Source organism: Strix aluco, chromosome 19 (genome assembly GCF_031877795.1).
Source record: "Strix aluco isolate bStrAlu1 chromosome 19, bStrAlu1.hap1, whole genome shotgun sequence".
In the NCBI taxonomy this organism is placed as follows: Eukaryota; Metazoa; Chordata; class Aves; order Strigiformes; family Strigidae; genus Strix; species Strix aluco.
Window position 1 is genome coordinate 9,053,966 of NC_133949.1, and position 14,222 is coordinate 9,068,187.

Genomic DNA, 14,222 nt, shown 5'->3' on the forward strand with positions numbered 1-14,222 from the left:
CCAGGCTGTGTGTTTGTGACCACACCTTGTCCTAAATACAGCTAGTTTCATGTCATTAACCAGCAGCAGGTGACCAACACCAATGGCAGGCCTGGCTCTGTTTTTCGGGCTCCTCCAGTGACAGGGGCAAGGCAATGCCTCTGCGGGAGGGCCTGGCCTCTCTGCAGCTCCGTTTCGGCACCCTTTCCAGGGCATCCTCACCACCCAGCCCTCATCCCCGGCTGCGGAGGGCTGCACGGATGCTGCCCGCACCGGGAGCCGCATTACCCTGCCGCCTTGCCAGCTGGCTCTGCGGAGCGAGCTCCTCTTCCAGCCCTTCTGCCACCCACCTCCACTCGGCTCTTCTCCTTCACCTCCCATTTTCCTTTGCTCCTCCTGTTCTTCGCTGCTTCTCCTGCCGCCCCCTGCTTTCTCCTCCCCCTCTATCACACATCCTACTCCACATTTGCTCTCTCCCTCCTTCTCACCGTTTGCATCTCCTCCTCCCAGTTCCCTCCATAATGCATTTCCGCAAGATATTCCCTCCACATCTAATTCCTATTTTCCCTCTACTACCTTTCCTGCCTCCTTTGGACCTCACTTCCCCATCAAGCATGGACTCCAAGGAGAAAGACACCGGCACCAGCAAACTCCCCAGAGAGCCAGCTGCCTCCTCCCTTCCACCTTAGAGCTCTTCCCTCTTTCTTAAACACAGGCATCTCCATGCTGAACACCTCCCCACCTCTAGTCCCCCCCTTTGCTTATCTGAAGGGGGAAGCACCTTAGGTTCAGTGGTGGTTGACCAACCCCAGGACACCTATGTCAGGGTTGGCAAACAACATCGACAGCTACACCAGGATGGATTCACACCCACCCCACAGAGTCCCAGGTCTGCTACACACAGATGGGACCCAGGCTCTATACCAGGAGCCCACTGACTCTGCAAGGGTGAGGGTGTGGGATGCCGGTGAGATATGAAGAGGAGAAATGAAGGCCCTACCCAGGAGGTGGCTCAGTTTGGCAGGAGAGCTGGAGTAACCGGGCCCTTCCTGCCAGGGCATGTCCACCTGAGCGCTCCACTCCCTTCCACCCCAGACAAAGGTGGAGAGAACAAATCCTCTGTAATTCGACCTTGAAAGCTCTGTATGACTCAGGGGCCAGCTTGTCTGGAAGATCCTTCTCATCCCATGACTCAGCTGTGACAGGGCTCCCAAGAGGATGTAGTGGGACCATGGGAGAGGCTGCAGGAGTCTGACATGCACAGAGAACAACTGGGCTGCTCCAGCTTTAATGACTGATGGAAACGGGCAGAGCTATCACAGGACCAAGTCTACTTTATAATCTTATTTTACAGCCTGTCAGAGACCACGCAGGTCAGAGGAGACATGTCCTGCTTCTCCCCTTAGTGGGACGAACATCATCAGTCAAATTAGAAGAGCCAAGAGGGTGGGGGAAGAGACAAGAGGAAAGGAGGGAGGCAGAACAAGTGCAGAGAGATGGAGAGAAGGAGATGGAAGCAAATATCAGAGTTTGAGCAGGAACTACCTTTCTTGGACACTTTCCTCCCCTCCTTAACTGAGCTGTGTTTTTTAGTGGCTTTATGGGTGCTGGCAGCTTGAGGCACACAGGTGAGGTGCACGGGGAGTCCAGCGGCTGACATCAGAATAGCCGTCATGCCTACAGTGGGTACGAGATCAACATGCAGGAAGGAAACAATGGGGAAACACATTCATTAAAAAAAAAAACTTTAACCTTTCAAAGAAAATTAAAAAAGATAAAATAAAACAAAACCCAAGCCCTTGACTCAGAGGGCATAAAACATCTGAGGGGCAACGGGGTTGGAGTCAGCACAAGGACGGGATCCAGAGGCTTTCAGAGGGAAGAGCCCAGGCAGCAAATTAAAGCAGGGAAATATGGGCACAAGTCTCACCCGTGACCCTCTGCGCTGGTGTGTGAACAGGACCTTCCTCTTTGCCTTGGCCTCAGGGCTCCTCAACACTGAGTCTGCTGTGGTGCAAAGTCCTCCCGCTCACTGAGCCCTGGAAGCAGCCCTGACACTGGAGGCCTGAAGGATGAGGGGCGTCACCCAAACCCCTAAAGGACCTGCTCAGCTACTCCCCCCAAAGCTTTTTTTCAACAGTGTCTCACTGAACTGATCCCCAAAGTGCAGCTTAACTGCCTTCAAACCCCACAGCAGTGCCGGGCTGACCGTGGGCTGGAGCTGCCCCAGTCAATCCCCTGCCAGACAAGCCCCACAGTGGCAGCCCCCCACTCACCCCACACCATCTCCTCCTTAGCACACCAGTTTTTCTGAGCATCCCCAGCTGCAACGCCATGCAATTCTCACCCTCCCCCATCCCAGCCAGCTGTATTCATGGGATGCAGTTTGTGAAAGCTAATGAATCATTAAAAAGGACAGCCATTCCCTGAAGGTAAGATTGGCACAGAGCTACAGGACCGATCATGCTGATCTAATATGATGTTTGTCTGTGAAATACGGGCCAGTTACAAGTCCTAACATTTCTAAGGTAGCATATTGCTGCTAAACTTACATTCAAGAAAACACCTGCCTTTGCTTTCCCAGGAAGTGACTTCCCACCTGCAACAGCCACTGCCAGAACTAAACAACAAAGCGTTCGTGGATGCAGACCGATAGCAGACAACCTAAAAACAAGCGTTTCCCCAAGAGTTACCTCTGACAGTGCACCATGCAAAATGCTACAGAAATTCTTGCCAGCATCCTGCACAGTAATTCATGGCCAAAAGATGAGATTTCTAAGGATTTTCTTTTTTCAAGCCTCTATTCAGCCGGGTTGGGAAAGCAAGATACATGAGCACATTTGTTCAGGACAAAAATGAGGTATCTTGCCCACACATGACTGAAATCGAGTTGTGACGGGAAGCATCAGTCAGCTTTATGTGCAAGTGGTAAGATTATTTTCTGCCTCAAATATGCAACCAGTCAAGAACCTGCACCTTGTGACTAGAAATCCCCTGCATAAAGCCTGTGTCAATGCCCCACGAGCAGAACTGCCCCTACGCAGTGCTGACCACATTTTCTGCCTCCTTCATGTAAGGTCCAAGTAAATATTCCAGAACCTGTTCAACTCCTTTCTTGATACACAAAATTGGATGCTTTTACTAAAACCTTCTCATCTAAGGACCAAAAGACAGACAGAAGGGGTTTCACAAGACAGGGAGAGGGGCACAGATGAATGAAATCATTTCCCCAGGGTTACCCAAGAACCTTCGGCAGTGCTGGTCTGGCCAGAAGACCAGACAGCCCAACACATGGGGAAACCACATGCTTCCAAATGGAAATAGGTAACAGCAAACCAGGCAGCCGTGGATCACCCTCATTAGGTACCATTACTGTTCATCTAGACCTGAGGTGTGGCCCCCCCAGTTCCCAAGAGCTGAAGGGGAACTGGGGGGATCTTCAAAGCATACAAACACTGAGTTAGTACCCCTCACCCTACATAAACACTGGGCAGGTACAGCCAAGGAGAGCCCCTGACATCAGTACAAGCCAGCAGGCCTCTAACAACATCAGATCCAGAAATGTCACAATCAAAATAACCTCCTTTAAGTGTTGAACTAAAGACCACAAGACTATTGTGTGCTCTCAATCTCAGTCTAAACCAGCAGCCCTTCACTACTCCCAGGGAGACTTAAGGCAGAGCTTAAATTTTCCTATAACAAAAGCTACTTGTTTACTGAATGAGTACAACTGAACACCTGAAGCCCAGCAACAGCACCAAAGCTGCCACCTGCATATGCAGCCAGCAGGTATTTTCCCCTTTCAGCAGGTTAAAGGTCCATCAGAGGTATTCCCAGAAGAGCAGTACCAATTCACACTGATTAAAGAGCCCTGAGGAACAATATCCTTGAGAAACAGGCAAGATGCTGAACCTCCCCACAGCTGGGGGAGACCACCTCAGACAGCCTGACCCCACCGAGGCTGCAAAACGCAATTCCCCAGAATTGGTGCAGAAAAGGAAACAGTAAAATTGTCTCCAAAAAAACCTGCTTCTAAGCAGTGCGATAGCACTGACTGCAGAGACTGACATTTGAAAAGCAAGTCCAAAGACTAACAGGGATTATCACCACCTACGCACAGCTGACTGATAGGCAAATGCAAAATTAATGCTTTCTTCTTAAGAGATCAATACCGTCTTGCTAACATTAACATGCAGAGCCCATTTAAAAAAAAAAGAAAAAAGAACACGACAGAAGCAGAGGCTGAACAACCAACTTCAGACTCTTAATGTTGGAGGACAAAACACTGCCTTCAAAAATCAGACCAAATGAAGAGCACAAGCCACAGAACCTCAGCTGAGTTCAGTTACCCTCTAACACAGCCCCTCTCATACCTGGAATAACATGTCCAAAACTGCCTGCCAGCATCATGAATCATCACAAAGAAAATAAACATTTATTCCGGGAACCTTCTCTCTTTCAATTTATGAGCTGCAAACACATCTACAACTCTATGCAGACATACAGCACAGGGCAAACGTGGGACCAGAATTACCCCAACCAAATGTTCTTCCATGGACAATCTTAAACTGAACAAGAAAAGGTAATTTTCCACTTTTACCTTCTGCTGCCTTTGGAGACACACACAATGAATCATCTTCTGCAGATTCAAATCAAGAGAACATTCAAAAAGGGGATGTTCTGGTGTTACACTGCTCTTCTGGGTCATCTTAAAACCCAGCAGCAATGCCTCCTTTAAAATTCTAATACAATACTGGAAAGCTCAGCATCTAACAATCCTCCCACAAGTTTGGTGACAAGAGTCCCCAGTAAGGGATCGCCTCTGATCGAAGCCTTACGTGGGAGTGTGTGTTCACACAAAGTGCCAAAACAATACACAACACACATCACATCTGCAGATTGATACTCCAATTCTGACCTGCACACACAACAATTTCAATTCAGAACTTGTTGTGAGCATCTGTGGAGTCACATCAGGAGCAAACATGGCCCTGGACCTGGATAAATTCTCACCTGAATATGCAAAGGCCAAGCTGCAACAAGATAAGCCTGTCCAGACCAAGACTGCTTTAGACATCCCCCTGTTCCTGCAAGAGTTCTTGCTGCTCACTGGGTACCCCAGGAGCTTGAAAAATATTATTCAGTACATTCATACTTTCCATTGGTCACTGGCTTTTTTGCCTGCAAGGGCTGCAGAAGGGAAGAGGCAGAAAGCCTTGCAAAGCACCCTTTGGCATCTGAGCTGATCCTATGAACGTGTGCAGTAACCACAAGGAACTGCTTCTTTTCTCCTGCTCAAAGCATCTATTTGGACGGAAGTACGTTACTGACTCCTTGGGGTAAAATTATCTTCACTGGAGCTATGACAACATCTGCCAGCTCTTCTCAGCATGCCATGTAAATAAGGGACTTTTGTAATATCCTGTGCAGAAGCTGAGCATGGGAAAACACCCTTACATAATGTACTGAGCACTGACCACACGCTTGCTCACATACCAGCCTAACATGCCCCTCTGGTCACCAGCTCTGGCTACTGACCTGTATTTGCACAGACCTCAGACTGGTATGCCTTTGGTTCCAGCCCTGGATTTAAGCAGGTAGAGGGGAAGGGGCAGAGCTTACCTTCCAAAAACGTGAGATTTCAGAAAAGCATTGCTAATTTGTATGATTGTATCCACCAGCAAAATGATGATGATTAGGATGTTCCCAAATGCCTCAGCTCTAGGAATCTTGTGAATGAGAAAACACTCAGTTTTATTTAACAAAAGTCTTATTTCCAGCCTCGACCTTAAAAATGGTGTTAGAAGGGCCTTCATATGACTGCCTAGTCCACCCCCCAGTCCCAAGGCACACCAGCTAAACTCCATTATTCCCAAGAGATGTTAGTCCGGCTGATCCTTAAAGGCCAGCACTGTGGTTCAACAGTTTGCTTCGACCTCTGTTCTGGCATTTCACCATACTAACCAAGCACTCAGGGAGAAAGAAAAAGTTTAAAAAGACAAGTTTCCACACGCACCTTGAAGTATTAAAATAGCAGAAAGCAAAGAAAAATAAATATTTTTTTTGTACAAAACATGGTTTTAAAGTCAGCTTTGTGATTTCTGGGATCTGAAGTGGTGCTTTTAGAAGATGTGGTGTGGACTGTGTTACAAATCCCTCACTGAAATGCCCAGGCACTCATCACACAAACAAAACTCAGCTTCTCATTCAGACCTGCAGGATCCCCCATCTCCTGTTTATTCACCAGAAGTTCCCTCTGCATCCCAGAGATGCATGTGCAGCATTTCTTGAGATCACCCATAAGATTCAGGGGTTTTACCTCTCTTGCTTCAAACCAGAGCCAAAGCTGCTAACGGGCACCCTGGGATGGAGACCAAGGGTTGCAAGACTTCTGGGCACACTTCCCAGAATAATGTCTTCAGTTCACATCCGAGACTGCCCTCTCCCCCATGGCATCACAGAGCCCTGGGGTCCCCAGCCTTTCCACCACTGATGCTGAAGGAAGCAGTTGTGCAGTGAGGACCAGAGGAACAAAAAAAGGGCCCGGTCTGTGTGTTAGAGAATAACCTCAGTAATAAGTAACTCAAATACCATCTGCAGGATTTTAAACAAAATACCACTTCCCAGAAGAGATTCTAGAAACAGAGAACAGAGCATAGAGGAGAAGAAGGTGTCCCTAAAGACCCAGCCAATTAACGTTACGATAAAATTTGGCCAGAATCGTTCCCAGATTTATTTTCCTTTCACTTGCTAATTAAATTGTCCAGATCTTTGCTTCTACGCAATTTTGAGGACAGTCTCAAATTCAGATTTTTCTCCTCCCTTACACCTCTGAGGTCTGTCACACCTGGCAGAAGGCAGCACAGCGCCTATCAAAACTGTGTCCTACAAAGACCTGGATCTGAAGGAGACACTGGCCCCGGGGAGTTGCTTCTGTGCTGACCACACTCAGCTCAGCCCATGCAGCTCTGCACAACCTGCAACTCAGCATGCCTCTTGCTAGCTGCCTCCCTGAGAACTAAAGATTATTAAAATGAGTAACTATTCCCTCTTTTGCACCCCCACCCCCCAACAACAGAGATATCAATTACAGGCTTAACCTTTTCATTTTATTTTATTAAAAGGTGGTAAAAACCTTATTCTACTGAGCTTTCCTGCAGCCCTTCATATTTAAATGTAGCACTACATGGCATAAACGGCCCATGCATATTTACCTCTTCCAAATTAACAGTGGATGACTTGCCCATGTAGAACAAGATCACAGTTAACAACATTAACACAGCCTGGATTCACCAGGGCTTTTCAGTTCTTTGCTGTATTTACCTTTATTTGATTAAGTACCTAATTACACAGTCAGTGCTAATAGCCAGGGGATGAAATTCAGAGCTTTTATAAGCAAAGAGTTTCTCCTCAGGTGATCCACCTAAAGGAGGTCTGAGCTTGACTTTACACCTCATTTCCACAAAGACTGATTTGCTAACAGGGAGACAGCTGGGCTGCATGCTGTCAGAGGACACTCCGTATTAGTCTTTACACAGTGCCCATTTGGCTATAGAGACATGCAAGGCACAGTTTTCACAATGGTGATAACATTAGATGACTGGAAGAGTCAATCCTGGGGATCGTTTTTTAGGCAGGAAAAAGCCTGATGCTTGGGAGGACACCAAGCACCATCACCTTTCCTGGAATAAGATGGTAACCATTTTCTCTAAGAGTGAAAAAGTAACGGTCTCCACTTGCTCAGGAGCAAAGTTTGATGTCCAAGGAGCTAATAACCTCAACAGACCATGCATGGACAAGAGCCAGAGGAAGGAGAGGGTTAATAGATATTCTGTAGTGTCTGAAATGGGTACAGAAAAACCCAGAAAATACCACACATCAGGTCTTTTCCACTCCTCTACCCCTGAGTTACCACGTTACGATAAGATTTCGCGTGCAGTCAGTGTCGGTATGGAGAAGACATCTGCTCTCAGCAGAACACCCATTTCTGCAGGCACCACCACACCAGGGTCCCGTGGTTTGGCGCTGGCTGAGTCAAAACAGAGCAAACATGCCGACAGTTTTTGGCATGGAAACACTTCCACTGAAAGCTGCAAGCACGAGTTGTCGTTTTCAAGGCAATGCCATTTCACGTTTAACAGGCAAATCTACTCTAAAAAGGAGCATTGAAAAGTGGCGCTTTCATCCCTCCCAGACACGCTCCTTGGGTATATTTAGTATTGTATGCACAGGTCTGGACGGTAACAAGCAAACCTGTATTCTGCTGCCATAGGAGACAATGTCTGATTCAACTTCTGTCCCCTCCTTTCCCCAAAACAAGGCATCACAATAATTTTTTAAGCTAAAGACCACCTGAACTTTTGTGATAAAACCACATTAAAAAAAAAAAAATCACATTAAAAACCACACACCATCTCACACCACTCTTCCCCCTTGACTTAAAAAAAAAAAGTAGCAAGTAACAGCTAGCACTGAGCATGATCCATGTGCTCCCCTCTGCTACTTGCTCATCCATACCTATAGGAGATGAATACCCAACCCTCAAATAAACTCACTCGCATTGAGAGCCTCAGGACCAGCACCAATGAGAAAAACAGTTGCTGAGGTTTGCCCATCCCATTCTCCCCCAGATTTTCCCTCTTTACTTTCAGAAAAGTCCTAAAACCCTAAACGCCAGCAACATTTCAGACTTTTCCTAAAAACTAACAAAGGAAAGTAAGTGCCACAGAAAGGTAAGCCACTTGCTCGTGTAACCCTAGGGACAGAGCAGGTAGAGCAGGGTGGGATCCTTACCTGCCAAGGCTTGGTTCACCTTGCTGGGTTTGGGCATCTTGACTGGCAGGTTTGGAGCACTGGAGAGAGAAAAGAAAAAGGGACAAGTTCAACAGCACTGATCAATCACTGACAAAACAGAATTCAGTAGTACACTGTTCCCTCCTGAGTGCCAGGGCCCTGAATACATTAACTGGGATTAATTCCACAAATGAGCCCCACCTGGGACTCCCACCCATGCACCCTTTTCCCACTGGTCCAGCAGCTACATTTAAGGAGCCCAGCCCTTGCCAGAGCTATTTAACTGGTTTACTTATCTCTAAGGCAGACCTTGGACCTACGTTGTAGGTAGCTGTCTCCAGCCTTATCTCCTCCTGGTAGAATGCTGGGCCTGACCCATCCCTTCCTCTTGCTGGGGTCTGTTGGTGGACCCTGTTGTCAACCCCCTGTTCTGATCCTGTGCTGCATGCCGCTCTTGTTGCTCCACCACAGAGCTTCCTGGGAGCAGCTGACCTGCACTACGACAGAGCACTGCACCAGCAGGTCTGCGGCATGAGCACACAGCCAGGAACTGCCAGGATACAGCAAAGTTCATCTTAAACCTGCCAGGTGACTTGGGTCTCCAGCCAGCGAAACACTGCTCACCAGAGTGTGAATCCCCATGCTGTATGAGAAGTTGCAGCTGTACAGATCAAAGAAAGCAAGCATTATCACCCCCCACTGCTTTCCAGATGGGGAAACTGAGTCAGAGAAAGGCCAAGAAAAGCGCTCGAGCACACACAGCTGCAGCCCTGGGTTGAACAGAATCAAGCCTTGACTCTCCCTGCACATCCAAGGTGTCACTGCAAGACGCAAGAACAAGGGAGGAAAGCTTGAAGGAAACTTAGAAGAGTCTGGCACCCACCTTCCTTTGGAAATCAAGAGGATTTGGGCACCAACATCCCCCTCAGGTTCCTAACCTACTTGTTTTGGCAGTGTTTCCCAGCACTGGCAGCTGCACCTCAAGCTAGTTTGGGATACACAGACAGCCAGGGTCACGCAATTAGCTGACAGAAGGAGTTAGGAAGGGAAGGGTGAGCAGCAGCATGAAAGCTGATGAGGGGGTCATTAGAGGAGAAAGCAAGCTGGATCCACATGGACGAAGCAGGAACTTTTGAAATCCAACATGCTGGCACAGAGAAGCCATGTATGGACTTTGTCTCAGGTGGCACATGTGCCTCTTATAGATCCAGGCTCATGCCCATCAGCTACAGTCAAAACACAGTGCATTCAGACAACCATCTCAAAGGACACTCCAAAACGCACAAAATAATATTAAACCTGGCCAGCTGCTGAGGAAGCCACAGAGCAGACTAAGGTGGTGAAGTGCCCAAATGCCATCCACTATCTAGAGGGAACCGAACTGTCTCGGCCTGGATGCAAGAGCTGCCACTGTGCCCAAAACAGCAACACAGGAGGAGGTCCCTCGTTTCAGCCTTTTCATGACAATGACCAAATCTGAAAAGATTTGTGACATGTGGCTGTCTTCCACCCTCATGACAGGACTCATCCCCCCTTCCCTCCTCTCCTACCTGCTGCAGTTTGAAATAGGTTCCCGCATGCACACTGAGCTCCCCGAAGAAACCCCTGGGCAGGACCCAGGCAGACAGCCTGGCCAAGCCAGACCAGCTCTTCCAGAGCCTTAAAAAGCTCTCCAGAGCACAGAGATTTCTCCCTTCTGTCTCTGATTCAAACACTGTGTTTTCCTGTCCGCTGCCCCCAATTTTGCAATGTCTTCAAATGATGCAATGTGCTCGCTACAGCCCAATTCAAACCCACTGAATACTGTGGAAATTCTACCCTCACTTTCAAAGGGCTTTTAATTAGATGCCATGACTCCTCTTTATGACTTTTTTTTCTTTCCTGATTCAGCCTCTCCATCACAGCCCTTTCTCAGGTATTTCCCTCCTCCTTCTCTATCTCGTCCCTTTGCTTCATTTCTACTCCTATGATCCTCTTCAGACGATGGCTATTAACAGGGCTGCTCCTTCTCCAGCCGCAGACAAGGAGGGTATCTGAGGACCAGATAATGAAAAGGCACTTGAGAGACCTGCACCCAAAAATCAGAGAAGCATTAGACCTGCCCTCCTTCCCTCCTCCAACTGAACAGCCAAGATGACAACACGGTGGCTGGGCACCCCCTCTGCCCCAGTCTGTGACCCTGCACGTGACTGATACTGAAGAGCTTGTGCTTTATTGTCACACCATGAAGTGCAGCAGCCACCTTGGGTGCTTTCACTTCCCCGTGGAAGGTAAAAATACAATAAAGCACAAAGCTGAACCTTCCGCTCTGCCAGGAAAGCAGATGAGCAGCAGGGGACCCTTCCAAAGGGCTGGAGCACAGGGTTGTTGCGCCTGAGGTTGAAGAGAGAAAGCAAACCCAGAGCTGCTCTGGGAAGGGGATCACTGGTAACCATGCTTCGAGACTGGCAGAGAAATTCTTCACTCTTCATTCCCGCATTGCAAGGCTCAAGCCCAAGTCACACAGGACCTAGAGCTCCTATGCAGTGAGAAGAGCCCTTGAGATTTGCAGAGGGAAATGGATATAAGCAACTGATGCGTTTGCAAGCAATCAGGAAGCTGCGAGTGCACTGCAGATGAATTACTATCTATCAGCCAGGAAACAGTCACCGATCAGCTGCACTCCTGGTGTAAAGGCAAAGTGTGTCAGCTTTGACTGCTGGAGGCTTGAAGCCAACTGATGTGATGATGGAGAAACCAAATACTTATTTCACATGGGCTAAACACACGCACATTCAGTCAGCAGCATCTCAGCCAACAACGTCGTAGGATGTGCTGGCCCATCCGCTCGACACCGCGTAAGCGTACCGGCAGGGCGGCCACGCGCTGTGATTTCTTTTACATCTGCAGAACGCCCAGACCTAAGGCTGATGAAATCAAGGGAAGTCCACACTGCTTTGAGGTACCTCTGCCACCATACTGCCTGGGTGGATTTGCAGCCACAGCACGTGGGAGGAAGTGTTGCCATGCCAAAAAAGGTGCAGAAATGCTACTCAGAGCCTACCCTGGGTCTGAAGTGGGGGGTTTTTTGGAGAAGGAAGGGGAAGAAGTAACAAGGAAGGATATTGCTACTGTAGTATAACATGGGCTGTGCCTTGACTTGGGGAGCAGGCTCGCCAGCAGCACGGACAGACGTATTTAGTCCATCAGCTCAGACTCAAGCTACTCTGGTATGGCCACACCAGCACTGGGTTCTTGGGAGAGGGACAGAGCCAGGCTGGGGTGAGATCCTACTGATTTACTCAAGCCAGGCTCAGTTTGGAGAAAACTTGATGCAGGTAGGCTGGCGGGGGTCTTGGGTAAGGGAGATCTGGAGAGCATCAGTGCAAGAGCAAGCACTGCAGTGCGGAGAGATGAGAAGGATCCACTGAGACACCTGCTCCTGCTGCCTCTGCTGCCCACAGATGAGATTTCTAACCAGTCAGTGCCTTTGACTCCTAGCCAAATGTTCAGGCTGTGCTTACAACACCTGAAAGTCAATGCCTGAATTCTCTGAACATTTCCTGGTATCGATTCCCCCTCCCTGCTCCAGTTTTGTCCTGCCCTTTGCTGTAGGTCCTGCTCTCCTGATGCTCTGTACGCTGGAGGTGACTGAGTGCAACAGGGGTCACCAGGTTGTGAAAAAAGGGACACAAAATAAGACCCCGTCCTCAAAGGTTCAGTAAGAAGATCCTGATAAGATTTCTCATCACCAGTTCCAGGCAATCTGCTACGGGGGGCAGACAGGGCACACTGATATTACAGCATGACAAAACTACTCACTTCTCCAGAATTTCAAGATACTGCAACACCAGTGAGACAGCAAAGCACAAGACCAGAGAGGAAGCGTTGGCGTCCACGGCTGCTGCCATTTCAAACACTGGGCAGCCTGCTTTGAGCTGAACATTACCTAAGCCACACGTACACAGTATCCTAACGGAGCAGAAGTGGGGAAGTCTGTAGCAACTCAGCCTCTCCACCCTTCTTCCTGCACACCAGCCGGCAGGCCACGTATTCCTGTATCATGGTGTCTTTGTAGCTCTCTGGACAATAGCCAACAGTTCTCCTCCCAGATCAGGGCTGCATCCAGTCCTGCCTCAGATTAACACCGAGTGCTACCACAACACCCAAAGGTCTGACCTCCTTCCCAGGGCTAACTGAGTGTATAATGACATTAATGACCAGACAGCAGTTTCTTCCCTACCTTTCTTCTCAAGAAGATGCCAAAACCCAGGCCAGATCCCTCTAAAGGAGGACCTTTTTTGGTGCACAGCCCACAGCTGTGTGGATCTGTGGTTTTGCTCCTGGCACCAAGCAGAGGAGATCTCTCTGTTCCCACTTGGGAAGAGCACCCAGCAGCAGAACCGTGCCGGCTAACAGAGGGCTGCAGGACAAGCCACCGTGGGCTCACAGAACCAGCACTGAGCAGAGCCCCTCCTCACCACCTGAGGAGCTTGTGGGTGTGCCTACAGACAAAGAGGAAAGATTCAAAGGAGAAGAGAGGAAAGGAAAAGCCCTGTGCAGGTTCTGGTCCCTCGATTACACCTCCTGATCCTACAAAGCACTGACTGTGGGTCGTTCCCCATGGGAGATTTGGGGGCGCAGCACCAGACCCTTCTTAGGAACACCACAATACTGTAAGTATCCTTCCCCAGTCCCCAAGACCCCCATTCCCTATGCTTTTAAACAAAATCCTCTCCTCCAGCTCTGAGCTCCCTGCCTTATTTGTAGTCACAATCTAGACCAGCACACGAAGCTATATAAGCTCAGAGGGGCCAGGGAAGCTACAGCGGGGATTTGCCTGGCTGGGGCACTAATTAATGCATCCCCCAGGAGATATCACTCCTTACCATGTTTTAGGAGTGCCCTGCTCTGTAATTAGCCAGTACAGTGAGGGGAACAGGCTAGCTCTTGCCTCAGGGATGGAGGCTTTCCTGTGAGGGGTGGGAAGGATGTGCCAGGAGGTGGCTGGGAGCCTGGGGAGCTGACCCCTGCTTCCTAGACCCGGTTAACAGCACCGATATAAGGACATGACCCTTGCCGTGGCACGCTCCATCTGCAGCTTTCAGTGCCGTCTGTGAGAGAGGCCAGATTGATTAACTGTGTTTCATACACAGGAGGAAACTAATGCACCAAGAAGCAAAATAACTTGCCCACATGTATTTAATACATTAGCAGCAGAGCCAAGGATATTAGCATCTGTTTACGCCTTGGCATTCCTCTCTGGGTTTTGCAGTGACTTTGACCCTCTTGAGAGCAAGGGGAAATTAAACCTGCATTTTGAAGTGCCTGAGCTCCACCCTCTCACACCAGCATCCACCCTCCAGCTCGACAGCAAAGAGGAAATACATTTAATCACCGTCAATGCCACAAAAGCCCAGGCATGCCTAACAGCCCATACTGGGGGCTATTCCTGCCTGCCTATTAGAAAT

At 48.8% G+C, this 14,222-nt stretch overlaps 1 protein-coding gene across 8 annotated transcripts in view; it reads right to left on the bottom strand.

Annotated features, from left to right (window-relative positions):
* The window catches only part of DTX2 (deltex E3 ubiquitin ligase 2), a 39,740-nt gene that overhangs the window by 9,540 nt on the left and 15,978 nt on the right, over positions 1–14,222 (bottom strand). For 5 of the 8 annotated variants that reach the window (XM_074845585.1, XM_074845586.1, XM_074845587.1 and 2 more), the window contains 2 exons: positions 8,773–8,831; positions 1,525–1,656 (listed from right to left, as the gene is read on the bottom strand). In XM_074845585.1, coding sequence (XP_074701686.1) covers positions 1,525–1,656; positions 8,773–8,831 — 191 coding nt within the window. The remainder of the gene's footprint in view (positions 1–1,524; positions 1,657–8,772; positions 8,832–14,222) is intronic. The other 3 variants (XM_074845591.1, XM_074845590.1, XM_074845592.1) reach the window with 1 other exon arrangement.